Source organism: Gopherus flavomarginatus, chromosome 8, assembly GCF_025201925.1.
Source record: "Gopherus flavomarginatus isolate rGopFla2 chromosome 8, rGopFla2.mat.asm, whole genome shotgun sequence".
Classification (NCBI taxonomy): domain Eukaryota; kingdom Metazoa; phylum Chordata; order Testudines; family Testudinidae; genus Gopherus; species Gopherus flavomarginatus.
In genome coordinates this window covers 5,058,509-5,077,496 of record NC_066624.1, presented here as the reverse complement: position 1 = coordinate 5,077,496, position 18,988 = coordinate 5,058,509, and the positions used below count along the sequence as shown (strand labels likewise).

At 41.0% G+C, this 18,988-nt stretch overlaps 1 protein-coding gene and 2 non-coding genes across 3 annotated transcripts; all 3 read left to right on the top strand.

Moving 5' to 3' along the window:
- Positions 1-1,025: 1,025 nt before the first annotated feature.
- Positions 1,026-17,691, top strand: PABIR2 (PABIR family member 2). Its single transcript, XM_050964437.1, has 10 exons — positions 1,026-1,463; positions 3,806-3,884; positions 5,864-5,920; positions 6,354-6,397; positions 6,478-6,532; positions 6,744-6,845; positions 8,202-8,290; positions 9,039-9,103; positions 13,931-14,027; positions 15,242-17,691. The coding sequence occupies exons 1-10, from the start codon at positions 1,348-1,350 to the stop codon at positions 15,390-15,392; spliced, it is 855 nt and encodes a 284-aa protein (XP_050820394.1). The 5' UTR covers positions 1,026-1,347; the 3' UTR covers positions 15,393-17,691.
- Positions 12,149-12,279, top strand: LOC127057338 (small nucleolar RNA U109). Its single transcript, XR_007776068.1, has one exon. It is a non-coding gene; the product is annotated as a small nucleolar RNA U109 (small nucleolar RNA).
- Positions 15,008-15,152, top strand: LOC127057337 (small nucleolar RNA U109). The gene has a single exon (XR_007776067.1). It is a non-coding gene; the product is annotated as a small nucleolar RNA U109 (small nucleolar RNA).
- Positions 17,692-18,988: the final 1,297 nt, after the last annotated feature.

Sequence of the window (18,988 nt, the reverse complement as noted above, 5' to 3'; positions counted from 1 at the left end):
GGGCTCCAGGCCAATCCTGGAGGGTTGGCAAGCCTAAGTGAGCATGTGGGAGAGCGTGCAACACAGGGCAGGGGGATGGAGTGAGCGGGCTGAGGCCTGGGAGAAGGGAAGAGAGTAGGGCAAAGGTGTTTGAGTTTGTGTGATTAGTCAGTTGGCAGCTCTATCAGAACGATTGTTCCAGGCTTCCTGCAGATTCAGAAAAAGAAACAAAAACTGAGATTCTGGAGAAAAAGACAGCATCTTCATAAAGGTGCTGGTAAATTATACTGTGACGTTCCTCACTTAACATGTTACAGGGAAGGCAGGCAAAGATAGAAATGAAATCAAGTTGAGTGTTTGACCTTGCTTTGCTTGGCCAACAAAGGATAAGATCACATACAGCTAAAAACTACATGAGAAATCTTGCAGGAATCATACTGAACACATTTTGGCAATTTTTTGTAGCAAATTCCTGAAGATAAGGGCTAAATTGTGCACCAATAGTGCCCCAAATCCCTGATGATTTCTGTCATCTTTGGCAATCATTTAAACACCTACCAAATTGGATGGATACACCAGATTGTGTGATGTGAATATGGTCATATTCTAATCTAGTAGAGCAAATCACAGGAAAGCTGCTATGAGGTGTTGCCATAATGGATAATATAGTAAAACTATTGCACAAGCAGAACCCCTAATTAACACGTTCCAAGAAAATTCCACAAGGCACTAGTGATAATAGTGGGACTCGAACGCAAACACTATGCATCCAAAATTCAAAAACTCAGGCTCCAACCATTCCACAACGTCACAGTTCTTACTGCCTATTGGGCCATTTAAAATACACGCTCTCCCTGTTCAGCCAATCAGCGCACCCGCCCTTCCCAGGCGCATGGGCTTCTCCTTGAAATCAAAGCTGGCTGGACGAGGTTCTTCTACGCATGCGTATTGGTGTGATGCGGCTACAAGGCGCATGCGCAGTTGCAACACACTAGCTTTTGGCTCCTAAGTCGGCTGCGTGTGGCGCATGCGCAGTGCTCCAGTGGCGGCGCGTTCTGTGTGGTGGTTCTCTAGGCCGGGTCGCTTGTTTCCCTGAGGCGGCGGCAAGGCCGGCCCCGCGCGCGGGGAGCCGAGGAAGCGGCGGCTGGGGGAAGGGGCCGCCCCCTCTCGTCTCCCCAGCATGGGGCGCTGCTGGTGCCGCCCCGCTCGCCGGGCTCGCAGCGCCCCCGGACTCTGCCTGCAGCGGCCTGTGCGGGGCCTGTAGGGGCGGCCGGGCCGCATCGGGGCAGGGGGCGGCATGAGGAGCCGCTGCGGCCGCCCCCAGTGAATGGGCCTCGCGGCGGAGCGGGAGCAGCCGGAGCCGCCGCGATGGCTCAAGAGAAAATGGAGCTGGACCTGGAGCTGCCGGCGGGGAGCGCGCCGGCCCCGAGCGACGGGGGGAGCTTGAGGAGATCGAACAGTGCCCCCCTCATCCACGGGCTGAGGTGAGAGACCCGGGCCTGCCCCTCCCCCCGTCCCACCCCCGGGCTGAGGTGAGAGACCCGGGCCTGCCCCTCCCCCCATCCCACCCCACCCCCGGGCTGAGGTGAGAGACCCGGGCCTGCCCCTCCCCCCATCCCATCCCACCCCCGGGCTGAGGTGAGAGACCCGGGCCTGCCCCTCCCCCCATCCCATCCCACCCCCGGGCTGAGGTGAGAGACCCGGGCCTGCCCCTCCCCCCGTCCCACCCCCGGGCTGAGGTGAGAGACCCGGGCCTGCCCCCTCCCCCCCGTCCCACCCCCGGGCTGAGGTGAGAGACCCGGGCCTGCCCCCTCCCCCCCGTCCCACCCCCGGGCTGAGGTGAGAGACCCGGGCCTGCCCCCTCCCCCCGTCCCACCCCCGGGCTGAGGTGAGAGATCCGGGCCTGCCCCCTCCCCCTATCCCGTCCCACCCCCGGGCTGAGGTGAGGGACCCGGGCCTGCCCCCTCCCCCTATCCCGTCCCACCCCCGGGCTGAGGTGAGGGACCCGGGCCTGCCCCCTCCCCCTATCCCGTCCCACCCCCGGGCTGAGGTGAGGGACCCGGGCCTGCCCCCTCCCCCTATCCCGTCCCACCCCCGGGCTGAGGTGAGGGACCCGGGCCTGCCCCCTCCCCCTATCCCGTCCCACCCCCGGGCTGAGGTGAGGGACCCGGGCCTGCCCCCTCCCCCTATCCCGTCCCACCCCCGGGCTGAGGTGAGGGACCCTGGCCTGCCCCCTCCCCCTATCCCGTCCCACCCCCGGGCTGAGGTGAGGGACCCTGGCCTGCCCCCTTCCCCCCCATCCCATCCCATCCCATCCCATCCCACCCCCGGGCTCAGGTGAGAGACCCGGGCCTGTTCCCTTCCCCCCATCCCATCCCATCCCACCCCCGGGCTCAGGTGAGAGACCTGGGCCTGTCCCCTCCCCTCCCCTCCCCTCATCTCATCCCCAGGCTGAGGTGAGAGACCTGGGCCTACCCTTCCCCCCCTCCCCCAATCCCATCCCCGGGCTGAGGTGAGAGAAACCCGGGCCTGCCTGTCCCCCCTCGTGCCCCCATCCCATTGCATTCCATTCCTGGGCTGAGGTGAGAGACCTGGGCCTGCCCCTAATCCATGGGCTGAGGTGAGACCCGGCCCTAGCAGCTGCCCCCCCCTCCCCCTGCAGTTATAGCAAGGGCACTGGAACAATTTATGGAGTGGGATGCTGAGAGCCATTGAACCAAATCCTGTATATGATGGAAACCACTTCAAGCTTGTGGGTGTGGTAGCTGCTACCTCCCTTGCATCTATGGTCCATAAGGTAGGGTTGAGAGACTTTGGCCTGGTGTATGCCCATTCCTGGGCTCAGGTGAGATGAGGGTCCTGCCGTGGCATCCTCCTGCCATCCAGTGCCTTGTCTTCCCCATGTTTGAGAGGAAGCTATGGGTTTTGATGGTTGGTTCCCTCCTCTCAGGTGAGGGGATGGATCTAATGTATCTATCAGCCCTTCTCTCCCCATCTTGATGCTTATTCAACTGATCCCTATTCCAACTTCAGTAAAGGCTCCAGCTAGGAGAATGCCCACAAGTGGCTCCTCCCAACCATAATGCAGTGCACTGTGCAATCAGGAGTTCCATAATGCATTGGGCTAGCCCTGAAATGGGTTAATTATATGGTGTTTTTGTGGGGTGCACTAAGCCTTTGTATGAGCAAGCAAGACAGGCGCTTCACTTCTATACTGTCAGTAGTTTATTCACTTTTTGTTGCTTCTTATGGACAACTAATTCCATATAATTCCCCAGGTTCTCCATGTAGGTTAGGCTCAGTTTAACCGTCACTTCTTCAAACCATTTGTGGTTCTTTGCAATGCTAGAATTGTGTTAATATTATAAACCCTAGTTGGGAGAAGTAAGAGTGTGGGCGCCAGCCTAGCATCTGCTTGCTAATTTCAGTCCTGGGGACTGGTCTGATGGATACCACACCCTAATTACAAGTGTGTAACCAAACCTTTTCTGAAGATCATATCTGTAGCTGTTTTTTTCTTAAAAATTTTAGACTTAAGGAAGATGGCTGTCTACAAAAGGCCCCGAGCAGTTTATCAAAAGACACTAGCGTTTCAGATACTGAAAAGTAGAATGAGACCAGTAATTTCACTCAGCTACAGAGAAACTTGAGTCTAGCTCTTCAAAGATGACATGCTAGTAGCCCCCATGCCTTTACCTTCTTTAGTTTTTGAAGTAATACTCCAAATAGAATGGGAAAATGTCAGTATCCTTGAAAAATGTAATACAAAAAGATTGTATCACTGATGTGTGCCTTAAGTTAAAGTAACTATTGTAATCTCTTTCAGTGATAATTCGCAGGTTTTTCAGCCTTATGTGTTGCGAACCCGCAGGAACAGTACAACGGTTATGAACCGTCACAGTATGGTAAGTAATCTTAAACACAGTGTTCATACCTCAACAATGTGTAATTGAGTGTGGGGAAATAGAAAGCTTAAACTTAAAGCTGTACTGAAATATTCTTACGGACCTCCTGGCTGGAAAATGGATTTCTTTTAATGCATATTTTCTCTGAACAATCAAGACATTTTCTAGATGTAAGCAGAATACCTCACAAAGCATATTACTGATTGATACCCTGTCTTTTTGTTTTGGTTAAAATTGCCCTGTAGTTGGGATACCATAACAGAGTGGAACCCAGCATCTCTTCTGGTTTCAAAGCTCAGTGCATTGAATTTGCCTGTGGGAAAGAGTAATTGCAGTCTCATTTTAAAATAACCTTGCACAGTTGAACTGTGTCTAAAAAACAACCCCCAAAAGCCTTCCATTTACTTGACTCTCTGGTAGGATGACTAGAGCTAGAGGTGGACAGCTGGCTTCACAGGATCAGATTAAGAGAAGGTCATTTTAAAGTAATTCGTATGCTGAACATTATTCTACTCATTACTGTTTAGGGCTTTCAGCATACAATCCTGTAATTATTTCACTTTTCAAAGATGTTTGTAGGTCACTCTTACATGTTTCCCAATCAGTTGTTAACTTGGACAAATCATGGGAAATAGCATTACATTTTTTTCAGCTAAAATCATTTTCTTCTTCCTGTTTTATAGCAAGTAAACAGGGCTTTGGAGCTGTGCTCCTGTTCCGCTCCAGGCAAAAACCTGCAGCTCCACTGCTCCAGAGCTGCTCCACTCCAAAGCCCTGGAAGTAAAGATTAGGTCTTGGTTCTTTAGAGAGGTTATGGGACTCAAAAGGTCCTAAAAATCTATAAAATACCTATGGCCTCTGTCTTACATTCAGCCTAGCAAAAGAGTGACAGAATTCCGGTTCTAAGCTTTTTGTTATGGAGCTGTCACTTCACTGTCTGCCCTATGCCTAATATTGTTAGTAGTCATAGTAAACGCTTATTTTATAGTAGTGCCCAAAGCCCTCAATTAGCTCTATGTGCTGTACAGACCTAGCTACAGGACAGTCTTTGCCTCAAAGGGGCTAAATTTACGGCAAAGTGCTATTTCCAATATTTAAATTCCCTACAACTTTTCCCACTGGCACTTCTGAAAATTTATGTGATACCATTTGATTTGACTTCATCTCTAGATTATCTGAGATAAATTACTGGGTTTAAGGCTTGTGAACAAAATCTTTCCAGTTTTCTTAAGTACATAGTTAATTTTGTAATGTTCTAACTCAGTAGCTCTCAACCTTTTCAGACTACTGTACCCTTTTCAGAAGTCCGATTGGTCTTGCGTACCCCCAAGTTTGTCTTGCGTACTCACTTAAAAACTACTTGCTTACAAAATCAGATGTAAAAATATAAATGTCACAGCACACTATTACTGAAAAATTGCTTACTTTCTCATTTTTGCCATATTACAGAATAAATCAATTGAAATATAAATAATATTCTTATATTTCAGTGTATAATCCATAGTGCTGTATAAATAAGTCATTGTCTGTATGAAACTTTAGTTTGTACTGACTTGGCTAGTGCTTTTTATGTAGTCTGTTGTAAAACTAGGCAAATACCTAGATGAGTTGATGTACCCCCTGAAAGACATCCGTGTACCCCCAGGTATAGGTGTACCCCTGGTTGAGAACCACTGTTCTAACTTATGCTTACATTCTTATTACAGTACCTCACCTTTCTTAACTGTTTATATTATTGCTACTACATTTGAGGGCAGTAGCCAGTGGCATCCATTGATTAACCGAATGAACTTGGTAAGAAGAGAGCACTAGCTATACTAAGGCCAACTCTCATTTTACTACTATGTGGTCTGAGTTCTGAGCACTTATTGACAGTTGGCTATCTTAATTCTAATTTAAAGAGAACATAGGTGACTGAGAATAGTCTGTATGCAGACTACTGATTTATGATTGAAAAGTGGATGTTTACTCTTTTCTAGTTGCTGTCATCATCTCCAATTCGAATTCCTAGCAGCAGACTTCATCAAATCAGAAGGGTAAATTGCATTATTCTACTTCAGATGTGATATATTTCATCAAAACATTTAACTTTCCTTCTCTTCATGCAGTGTTTGATATGGAAATGACACTGCTGGCGTTTCTTCTCCATTAGATCAGTTTAGCTCTGTTTCATCCTCTAACCTCCAGTGTCACGTACAGTCTGGCGTGGTGTCCTCACAGGGCTTGTTGTTTCTTCATATTGAAGTGCTTCAGCACTTATAAAGCTATTGTTATGATCTAGATATGGGGCTCGGGGATGAACAGGGAGAAGTGGTGAGTTGGGATGGATGACAGGCCTTTCCTTCTGGAGTGTTACTCCTGCTGGTTTAAATTCTAAAGGCCGATGACTGAACTAGGAAGAGTTCATTCAGCTTTGAGTACCATGATGAACTAAATATTGTGAAAGCTTATAGTGCTTATCTCCTGTAGGAGGAAGGAGTGGATTTAATGAACAGAGAAACAGCACATGAAAGGTGAGTGTGACTGAAACAAAATAAGAAAGTAGCCAGACTTGTCATCTTTGTAGCCACTAATGGGATTTTTTGTGTTTTAGGGAAGTGCAAACAGCAATGCAGATAAGCCAGTCATGGGAGGAAAGCTTGAGTCTGGTAATCTCTTTACAGATGTTTAAATTTTTAATTCTACTTCTACACTTAACCATTGGATTTAAGGACAAAGTGGAAATAACTTGAGAAATAATTTTAGAAAATATAAGTTTGGTCTTCTAGTTGCTCCACTGATTTGGTCATTGAAATGTTGTGGCTCAGGTTGTAAGGCAATGTACTATGTCAGTTTAAGGATGACATTTTGTACTTACAGAGTGACACTGACTTGGACAAGTCCGAGAAATCTTCCTCTCCAAAGAGAATAGACTTCATCCCAGTTTCCCCAGCACCTTCACCTACCCGAGGAATAGGGAAGGTAGGAGAAACCAAGAACAAGAAAGAAAACACACATTTCAGATTTTAAAAAATCCTTTGCAGTTCATCTTAAACTCTTCGAACTAATTTACTGATTTTAAAGAAAAAAAGATTTAACAATGGTAATAGACAACTGCTGTTGACTTTTCTCAATATCTAAAACTTACTACCTAAGCCTGCAAAATCTGACCTGCTGACTTCCTGGTTCCTTCACTATGCTGAGTGACTTCAGCAGCTGCATTTTTTGTGCTTTGGGGAGGGAAGATGCTAGGGAGGTGGCTGTGGTAATCAAGTTGAAGGCCTGGATGAGATCTTAAGTTGTCTAAACAGAAAGAAAAAGATGGATCTTAGAAATATTGTGGAGGAAGCAGCAAGATTTGGATATAAGCTGTATGTGTGTGGAGGAGAGAGAGGGAGGAGTCCAAGACCCCAGTTTACAGATCTTTCCTTTTAGTCTGCGTTGCTCCTGGATCTCTTGATTGCAGACTCGGGAAGGGTGGAGTGGAGACAAAGACCCTCCCCCTAGCACCACTTTTTTTCCCTCCAGTGAGAATTCGATAGAGATTGAAGTGGAAATCAGCAACCATGTTTACTTCTTGGCCTTGTCTTTACTGAAGTTATCGCATTCTTCCATGGTTACTGTATCATGGAAGCTCAACCAGCGTTAGCACTCACTATTGCCAGTGCAGAACAGCCACAGTATTTTTATCACTGTCAGGGAAACCGGCTCTAAGCAGTGCTGGTGTATGATGGTAAGATGCTGGCTGTTTGTCTGGATAGTAGTGTTTGTACTGGGAGGATTACAACTGTCTCAAAGCAGACTTGACTGAGTTTCACGGACATCAGTATGCATGCAGCTCCTTGGGCTGAGTTCAGCTGCAGGAGCACAGAATGGATGTGAAGAGTGAGACACTGTTGCCAAATTCATATTACAATTTTTTTCAACAGGAGACAAATATATGGAGTATTTTAAATAAGCATGGGTTGTTTTTTGAGAAGAGTGGTATAAAGATTAATGCAGTCTTCTGTATTGATGCGTTTAGAAGTAAGGGCAGAACAGGGACCAAATCCTATTTGGATAACATGGTTCATTCTCTATCTTAACTTTTGATTTCAGAGTTTTTATTTTCAAGCATTTTGACTGTTAATTTGAATGAAGTGATGCTTTTAGAATATTTTATAAATTCAATTTTACAGACCTCTTAGATTTGGTTTTAATGTTCTATTCAAGCTTCCAGTAGGTTATTGTATTGTTGGCCTTGTTACTTTCACTAGGGGTTTTGGCTGGGGTGGGAAAAAGTATTGATTATTTAAAAGGAAGTTGCAGAAGTATTTTACTGTGTAATTCTTTTCCCAGCAATGTTTTTCACCATCCTTACAAATGTTTGTGAGTAGTAATGGATTACCTCCAAGTCCTATTCCTAGTCCGACAAGGCGATTCTCAAAGTAAGTCAAATTGTCTCAAAGTAACACATACCTAGTTTCAATAGTAGTCTGGCAGTTTAAGACAGTTCAATGTTAACATTCAGGCCTGGAAATTGGTTTGAAGCAATTTTTATTTGTAATTTCAACTGGAATCCATTAATAAAGTGACTTCTGGATGGTTCTAGTTTTGTCCTGCTTTGAAAGGTGGCTGTAGTTTCCTTTCAATATTTTGTCAACAAGTCATCTTTAGAACTGCTTTTTTTTTTTAAACTGCACTGATGTTGAAATTAGAGACTCCACCATTGCCCCACACACCCAAAAATCTTTGAACGTTAAACTTTGCAAGAGGAAGTTGAACGCTAGCGTTCTTTGAATTCTCTTCAAATTTAGATTAGTCTGGGTCCTTCATAGAGAATCTCAGAGCACTTACCAGACAGACTTTTTAAACTCCCCAGATGTATACAAGCAGTATTATATCTGACTTACAAATTAATAAAATGAGGCTGACTTTTCATAAGTAAACCAGAAATTAAATGACCTACCAAAGATCGTATGGTAAATATCCTTCTCTGAAGAGACACAACACCTTTCAAAAGCTAACTTTTCTGTTTAACTACAGTATCAGACTCTCAATTGCCTAAGTGATTGAACTGTTTTAAAACAGGAATTCAGTTTTTAAAATGTGATTGTATATTGGTTTAGTATACAAAACATTTCGTTCAAGCTTAAATTTTTTAGAATTTATTGATACCAGTCTTGGCTCTTTTAGCAGGAGGAGTCAGAGTCCAATCAACTGTATCAGGCCGAGTGTTCTTGGTCCCATTAAAAGGAAAGGTATGTTTAAATACTTCTGATATTTTAGAGATGTAGTTGTGAATTGTGGTCACTAGATAGCATTAGGATTTAAAGACAGGAAGTCTAAGCTAAGCAGTAGCCTTTCCTCAAAATATCGTGCACGCTCCTCCATGATGTTTTGGTATTTACCAATCCAGACTTCCAGCTGTAAAATAAAACAAAAGGGCTTGCCTAAAATACTATAAATTAATTTATAAATCTGACTAGTCACTTGTATCTACTATTTAAAACTTGGAATATTTTTCACCTTTGACTATTAGTAAAAATGGGCTGGAGACTGGAAAGACTGACTTGCCAAAAATCAGATGTAAATCAAAATCTATGCTAGATGGGCAATCATTTTTAGCTGCAGGAAGCTGTAAATTAAGACTAATTCTAAGATAAATATGCTTCACCTTCTGAGAGGCTTTTTTAGATTCTGTGGCAGGGTGGATCAAAACATTTTTAAAACAAAATTTAAATACAGGCTTATGTCTAAAATAAACCTATTTAAAATTAAACTTGAAATAGACTATCTTGTGTTTTACTAGGCTACTTTATGCTCTAACATTTAAAATAAACATGGAAGTTATTAAGCAGTGCATGTTTGCTGCCACGTTTTGAAGGCCGTTATACCACGAACTGGTAGAAGTCAGGTTAAGCATCTGGAGCCAGTGTCTAAGTATTTAAGCTAGGTTTGGACTGGCTCTTCTGAGGGTATAAAGAGAATATTTTCTTTTCTGCTTATTCATCCAGTTCAGTTACTACTTAATTCGAAGTTAAGAAACTAGTTGGGAGTTGAAAAAGCAGGAAAGCTTGTTTTTCTCTTCCACTCTATGAAAAAAAAATATGAGAGAGAGAGCATGAGGTCTACTAGTTCTAAAATCTTGAAGGACATGGTGACCAAAACCAACCAACCCATCAATTCAATTCACTAACTACAGATAACTTACTTTGTTCTAATAAATCAGTTAGTGTTAAATACAAAACCATGTTTTTTGATTTTTCTCTTATATAGCCAACATTTTAAGGTAGTCTATTTAAAAAAAAAATACTGGTTTTATGCATTTAATAAAATTTGAATTTCTAGCCAAATAGATCTTGACACAAACCACAAGTAAAGATTAAACTGCTAAACAAACCACAAGTAAAGAGTTAATCTAATAAATAGAAATTTATGAATTATGTATTTTAGCATAAAATGTAAGCCAAATAAATTTTTTTTTCAGCCATATAATTGCTTAAATATAGAGTATCCTTCTGGTTAGCAAAAAGAAACACCAAATTTAATATAAAAAGTTATATTTAGTTGCATATCCCCATGGTTCAGTGGATACCAACTAATGAAAATCAGCCTGTCCTTAAGAAAATAACAAGTACAAATGCAAAACATAATTATTTAAATCAAGATTTCTGGCTTGATGATTTAAATAGTTATTAAAATTGGTGTCCGCCCTGTATTCTGTGGCTCCCTCTGTATTTAACCATCTTTGTTATACTAGAAATCTGTCTGGCTTCCATAAATGATGTTCTGAAGGAAATGCATTGTATAGTGGTACATTTCAAAAGTTTATTCTAATTATAGAAGTATTCTTTTTTATATGTTTCCTGAATATCTTTGAAATTGTATATCCAATGTTTGTTCTATATTACGAAAGTTCAAATGATGAATATTTTGAGAATTTAGAGGGATGGAAGTAGCAGAGTACATGAGTGTTTTTCCCTTTGAAAATCTGTATTTCTTAACCAGAAATATGATGGTGTTTGAAGTAAAACTTAAAAAAAATTTCCATACTATTATTAATGGACACTGCATTAAACTGAGGGATTAAGAAAACTAATTTATCAGTGCGTATGTGGCAAGTACTTCTCCACCTAATCCCATCCATTTCTGTTGATCTTTCCTTACTCAGCCATACCAGTGACACCCCCTTTTATTCTCCCCAAGTGTGTATTTATGAAATTGTGACGTTGATTGTTTGCTTTTTAAAAAAAAAGTGACAAAATAAATTGACTTACTTCTAATCTGTCAAATCAGGTCCAATTTATTTCAAATTTGTTTTAAAAAAACAAACAAAAAAAAAAACCCTACCTTTGCTGCAGATGCTGCTTATCTAGTTTTTGAGGGGGGAATGTGAAGCAGCTTTTAGTACCCATAGTGAAACTCACAATGTAAGAAGCCAGAGTACTTTAGAGTGGACCACTTAAAGCAAAAGCACAGTACAAGTAAAGTCCAAACAGGAGCCTGCTTTCCCATTCCCCACTCCACTCTGGTGCTTTTTGGAAATGTGAGTTTGCTCTTCTACTGGATACACAAACCAGTTTTAATTATGAATAAGACTATGATTTGGTCATGGAAGTCACAGAATGCATGGACTTCCAGCGACCTCCGTGTCTTAAGCATGTGACGGTTGGGAAGTGCAGGGTCCCCTGCAAGGGCAGGGAGCTGTTGGGTACCCCCGTGGCCTCTAGCAGCTGCTGTGGGGGACCCTAGCCACTGCCCAACTGCCTCACTTTAGGCAGTGTGGGGACCTGCAGATGTAGATCCCCATTTTGTCATGGATATTTTTAGTAAAAGTCAGGGACAGGTCACAGCTTCTGTGAGGTTTTTGCCCATGACCTGTCCCTGACTTTTACTAAAAATATCCATGACAGAATCTTAGCCTTAATTATGAATAGTCCTTAATCATAAATGTCACTCTAAATACATCTAATTTCTTTATCCTTCTGAAATACATAATTCTTGTTTCTTTAAACTCTTAAATTGCTTAGTGGTTCTTAGTCTGCATTTATTACATGGCTATGACTATACATGTTACCATAAACTGAAACAATCCCTAATAGGAAAGACTCAGCATATCAGTGTTATATTGTAAAACAGTGAAATGCTAGCTGTTAAAATATCTTCTAGTGGTAAAAATGATACATGTTACTATGCAGCCTTCCTGTAGAATTTCACATTTCTTGAAAGAGTTGTCTGACCTTTTTCTTCTCAGTTTGTGTGAGGATCCCGAGTATTTTACATCTGTGTTCTTTAGCTTCAATCTGCATGATGGAAGCCATCATTATTTCATCAAAGGAGAATGAACATATTCCTTGCATGCTACAGAAAATGAGTTTTCAGGGCTGCCAGTCTTGGAGTAAAGGCTGAGTGGTAGTGTATTTCTCCTACGTTATGTACACAAAGTTGATTTATAGTATGTTTTTAATGTGAAGCCTTTCAATTAGTTCCCCAAGCTGGCACTAGAACTGCTATAAGTTAAATGGAAGCTGAAAAAGTAGTCCCCAAATTTCAAATATACTTTTGCTGGTAGACAGTGAATTAAACTACATCTGAAAAATCTCATGAACCTGGCAATAAAAAAGAAACTGAAAAAACTAAAGTATCAGATAACTGAACTTTATATAAGAAACTGATAAATGAACTGGGTATCATCCCATAGTATGAGGTAGTGGTGGGCAACCTGTGGCCCGTCAGAGTAATTCACTAGCAGGCCATCAGACCATTCATTTACATTTGCACCCACGCCACTTCCTGCAGCTCTCATCGTCTGGGAATGGCAAACTGCGGCCACTGGGAGCTGCAGGCGGCCATGCAAATGTAAATGAATGGTCTGATGACCTGCCAGCAGATTACCCTGATGGGCTGCAGGTTGCCCACCATTGGCATAATATACTAAAGATACAGGACCCAATTCTGCGTTTTACACTTGCAATTCCAAAAAAGTCAACGGGTTTACACGGGGATGAGGATGTAATCTGTCTCGCAGTAAGGAAGGAGAAGTGATTGGGTGTTGTGCCAAATGTTTTTTTGTGTTAGGCTTTGTGTGTGTGCTTTCATGCTTGTCAATATTGGTCTTAATATCTAGGAGGTCATTCTTGGGTCCAAAATGGACACATGCTGTTTAAAGTTCTCAAAGTTACTGATATTGTGACAATAGATTTTTTTTTAAGTGAATAAAATGGGAGCGATTGCCTGCTCTTAAATATTTAATTTAAGAGAACGATATGCGGATGGCCAGAAGCTCCAAGTTCACATATTTCCATTTACTAAGGCAGGAAACTGGTCCATACAGCGGCCCAGTTTTAAACAAGTTATACAGCTGGCTGTAAAAATGAGTCCTTTTAAAATCACTTACATTTGACAACATATGTTTTAAAGCATATACAAGCTATATACTTCTAAATATATAAACATTTAAGCTTAACAGCTCTGACAAATAACTTTCTAAAATATTGAGTATGAGACACTGCACAAGAGGCAAATTGCTATTAAACATTTCAACAAACACTGCAGAGTGCTCACTTCTGGGTTGGAACCCAGCACCTATTTAATAGCACAGTGCAACACTACACATTACTTCAGGGCAGGGAATGAAGAATACAGTATGCAAATGAAACTGTAAAAGGAGTTGATAAAGGCAGGATGAAATCAGAGTTTGAATTTAGCAAGACACTGGTTCTAGGTCCCAACTCTTATGAAACGTGCTGTGAGATCTTAAAGTGACCAGAACCTTTGTTGTTCTGCACTTTCAGTGCAGCATTGTGTCCCTTAAACAATGTTGAAGCATTAGTTTAGTACAGACTCAAAAGGTTGGACTGAATAATCAAGTCACTTCCTGTAGCTTTAGGAGTGTTAGGGCTCTTACCAAGCTCTGACCTGGTTGAACTGGAGATCTGACAAGATCACAGTGCAAGATGTTATGCATGTAATTACGTACTATATGGGACACCCAAAATAGTCTTGAATAGAAAGAACTTTGAAGTTACTCTGCTGAAGATATTTCACAGAACCAAACAAGTTTGACTGTTATTTACTTTTCTCAGGTGAAATGGAAACTGAAAGCCAGCCAAAGAGACTTTTCCAAGGAACTACCAACATGCTTTCTCCTGATGTTACACATCTGACAGATTTCAGTTCATGGTAAAATATTGTATTATAAACACTGAAACACCAAAGCAGAGGTCATTTAGAAATCCTCAGCACCTTGGTTTTTCAGAGAAATTTTAACTTGTGCTAAATTTGCATTTACAAATTAGTAGAAACTGTTCCCCAACTGTCTGGAATTAGTGTTTTCTTGCTTGCTGTTTGGCTGATCTGACAAGCTGCCCATAAGTGCTTCACTCTTTGTGGTAACATCTCACAAGAACCATTTTTGATACCTGGAATAGGCAGGAAATCCTTGCTGCTCACATGCCAGATGCTTCATAGTAAATTAATTATTGTTCTGTGGTGTCCTTATTTCCCTCAAAGCAGAATCACTCAATATTGACTATAATTTGCTGTCTGTATCACCTGCTAGGTGCCCTGCTGTTCCAGAATGGTATAGTGAGCAGAAGGATTTTTGTGGAAGTATAGTACCACACATCTCCTGGGCATTCCCAGAGGCCAGTAGTTGACATGAAGCCAAATTCTTATTATGATATTCCACTGTTAAGATTATATTGATGTATCTCTGTCTAATGTCTGTTTCATAGAAACAGGAGGGTGATATATCTGGCTTGAGTCTTGTCTCTTTCCAAGGAGACATCAAATAATTTAAGTGATTCTAAAATAAACTTCTTCCCGAGTTTTGTAGAATTGGAAAGCCACCTAGAATTAGTGAGAATTGTGGCATTTTTCAACAGTTACAAAGTGCTGGTTTGCAAGTAATCTGGAATCATGATAGCCTTTAAAATCCAAGTGTGGGAGAATTTTCTTAAGGAAAAAAAACTATTTTGCAAGATCCCGCTTTGAATGATGTATTTGAGAGCAAACTGGCTAATCAGTGGCATCAAAATAGCTGCATTACTGGAATCTTCATTAGAAAAAAATATTATTTCCCTTGTAATTGTTAAAGGCGCTACTTCTATTAACTGACTTTTCTATTCTACATCTGGTTGAAGTTTTGGTGTCAATTTATAATGCATGTTTAAAAAAAAAAAATTCTGCTCCTCTTTCCCTTAAGGAGCATGAATGTATCCATAACATGCTAGAGGAAAATAAGAAGTCTTCAGGGCTGCCAGTCTTGCAGTAAAGGCTGAGTGGTAGTATGTCTCTCCTACATAAATATATATTTTTTTATTTAAAGTGCATTAACTTGGTATGCCAATCCATAGTTCACATGTTCTTAAGTAACCATTTTCCTTTGTCTCCAGTTTGTCTTCAGATATTCTCGATAGGAGTAGCAGCAGTATTGGTTCTTCCTCTGATTCACTGGCTAAAGGTAGCATTACCACAGAATCTCCAGTAACATGTTCAAACTCATGCTCTTCATTCATTTTGATGGATGATCTCTCACCTAAGTGACTTAATCTGTTCTGACTCAGTGTTTCGCTGTGCTGTTTCCTTGCTGTACATTTCTACAGAGAAATGAAGAACTCCGATCCTTGATAATCTTTAACATGAGGATTAAAATACTAATGGAAAACTAATGTAATCTTATTTCTTGACAACTCTTCCCAATGGTTTTGATTTAGCCTTAATGGACACTTTAGACCTTATTAATGTCTGGTTTTGATTATTTTACAAACAAGATGTCTGTCCAGTGTATACTAACTTCTTTGTTTTAAAGAAAAAACCTTTTGATTCCGGAATAGGCATCTTTTTACAATATTAGTGTTATTGTTTCTAGGAAAATACTGTATGCTATTACTGTCATGGTCACTTTGTCTGGAGAAACACATGGTGGTTGCAGAGATGTTTGGAAATACTCATTTATCTTTTTAGTAGTAAATTAGATTTCTCTAGATTATTTCATAAACAATTTCTGGTTGGGGTAAATATCTAATTTCTCCCAGTAACTCAAAGTAAAATTATTCCTCCCTCTCTGTAGTTGCAGCTATCCCCAGCCATTTCTCCCACAGAAGGGGAAGAAATGCTTGGTTGTCTCTCGTGCTACTAGTAATTGCTTCATTGCAGTTGAACACTATGGTTCTGGAAGTTGGTTGTATTTAAAACAACACACAGACACTTCTAGGGTGACTAGCATATTTATCAATAGGGGAAATACAAATAACCTGTATGAAACATGGTTAACATAACTGCATAGTTCTTTCCACACCCTTCATCCAGGAGATTCTATGGAAGATGGTAAATACTCAAATATTTGGCCAAGGGAAACGATCCCTGCCTTGATCTAAAATGCATGGTGCAAGTAACTAAGTTACTTAAACTACTGAGGAAAGAAGAATGTGCATGGCGTCATCGGTGTCTCCTGTGGCATTGAGGCCGTAGGTATTTTTGTGCCTTAGGGGACATTGTTAAAATTAAAGAATGTAAAACTGGTGCGTGGGCAACAGACTTAGTTTGTAGAGTGCTTACCAGATGCTGTCTTCAGCGCTGCTTTCTCTTAGTGCTTGCTGTTTTTCAAGGTGTTTCTTCCATTGGGAGGTGCTATGGAGAGTCCCAAGTATTTTGTAAGATAGCAGTGTATGTGTTCCCGTCACAGCTGCTGTATAGCTTTATGCCTTTGTCTGTCTTACAGAGGGCAGGCCACTAAATTAACTTTAATTTCTAGGGAAAGGCTTTAAGGTTGGATTGGATACTAGCTCTGCATACCATTTAAGGAGTTACATTTGAGTAGTAGTCTCGATACAGTACCTTGGTCAGTCTGAGGTAATACAATAGTATACTTTTTAAGACCACCTAACTGGGCTAAAATAAACCCATTTGTAGTCTACTGTTATTTATTATTTATAAAGTATGTAAAAAAAGTCTGTGGTGATGAATTATAGTATTTTTTTATGATTGAATAAGGTTTTTTATGTTCAGTAATTGCTGGTTGGTTTCTATTTAATATGCAACATTGTCTGCCAGAATCATAAGCTTCCAGTTTTGAATGTTTGTAAGGTAACACAAATGCTTTTTGTTATCTAAAAGTACAGCTTCGGATTTCTGAAAGAAAATAGCACTGAATTTAAAGTAAGTGTGCTTTAAAGATGAGCACAGTCTCTGGCAATACTGTATGGCTAAGAATGGGGTGGGAGCACCATATTTTTTCCACTCTAAAGAGGTTTAGTTTCCAATAGACCTGTCCTACATAGCATTTTACTTTTCAAGTGTTTGTTTTAAATTGTACTAAGTATCATAAATGGCCAATAGAGGCACTTATCTGTATTATCACTTCACCTGTGGAGCATGAGTTTCCCTGCCTCAAATAATGTGCATATTGTAAAATATTGTCCAGTGGTGCCATTTTTAAATGAGCTCTACAGTACTCAATGTTATTATTTGTATATGCACAGTGCTATTTCTTGTATTTTGGCTTTAACTTAATTTTTATCCATGTTAATACTTTGCAAAATGTCAAAACAGCCTTGCAAAGTATTGATCAATAGTCTGTGAAAGTACAACTTATTATTGCCCTAGTTCCATTATACCATGTGTTTTATCGGTCGTGTGACTGACTTAGAAATCTGCACAAGGGGTAGCAAAACAATAAAGCTTCTGCATGCTTTCTTATAGCTGAGAACACAGCTATTGCTTTTTGGGGGGGGCTGACTAATCTCTCTGTACAAGTGTGTATTCAAGATGTCTGTTTTTGTTAGTAGTGGGGACTGGCCTTTGTAGAATGTAATCTTCATAAAACAAATGCACAACCATTCAATTTTGTTACCTTTTTTTTAAATGGTCTGACTCTTCTCCACTCTTTGGAGGTCTCTACTATACTGTTCACTAAAACTGCATTAAGATACTGTTCACTTGTTTGATAATGCATGTCATCTTGTGGTCCTGACAGACCTCCTCTCACTCAAATTTGTTTCACACAACTAGCTGTATGTAAAACCACTTCCTTTTAAAACTAGACATGTCAATCTTTCTTTGAAATACACTTTAGAATAAATTGCATATGAGCGACTAGCATACATATCCAGTTATGAACCAATTTTGAATAATTTGTACTCTAAAGCTGTTAAGGAAAAGATACCCCAAACTGTTAACCCAGCCCCAGCTATAGATAGCCAAAGGGTGTAAGGAAAACAAACAAATACAGTGTACTACATATGCTGAGTACTTTATTTTCTGTATTATCATCCATACTACTTAGAATTGGCAGGGGTTAGCTATAGTTATTGAAAGCAAGTCCACTAGTCAGAATACCTGCAGACGTCAGTATAAGTCTGATAAAGCAGCCTTCTGGATATTCTTAGGGCAGAGTGGCCTTATGGTCTGTATAACTATATATTCTGAGACAGAACTATCAAGTAGACTAAGCCCTACTCTAAGAAGTGGATCATCTTTATTCTGTTATCCCTTTTCTGATTTGGTGATGTGTCTGTACGTCGCTTTTTCTCATGCTAATGCTTAATTTTAAATGTGGGATCAACAACAAAAGCCTGTGCTTAACTGTCTTTTCCTGTGCATTCTGTATGTTTAAACAAGCTTTCCTACAGTATTTGTATGTAAGAGAGCTGGATGTGAAAATGTCAATAGCTGGTGCTACAGCCTTCAGTGGTGAATCTAGTCTTACCATGCAGAAGACAAATGAATCAATCCTCCTGCTGAGTAGTGTAGAAACTGAAAGGAGACGAGTTGGTCATTGAGTAAACTGAAATGTGTCTAAGCCCTAACCAGCATAATTCACATTTACATATTTTTCAGAAAGTCAAAGATTTCAATCCCACAGTGAGAGCTGTGTGGGCAGATTCCTTTGCCCTCAGCCTTAATTAAAGCTATAGGGCTCTGTGTAGGTTTACTTGTCCTAATCCTGCAGTGAGATTTGCTCAAGTTTTTCTGTGGTGTCTATAGATAGGGTGGAATCATCTGCTTCATGTTCACTAGTTTGCAGATGCAAATTGTTAACATTCTTGTAGAGCCAACCACCAAGCCATTTATCATGCAAAGGTAAAGATGAGGGATCCTCTTTCCATGAAGGAATATCATCCACCAAACCCTTCCTGGTA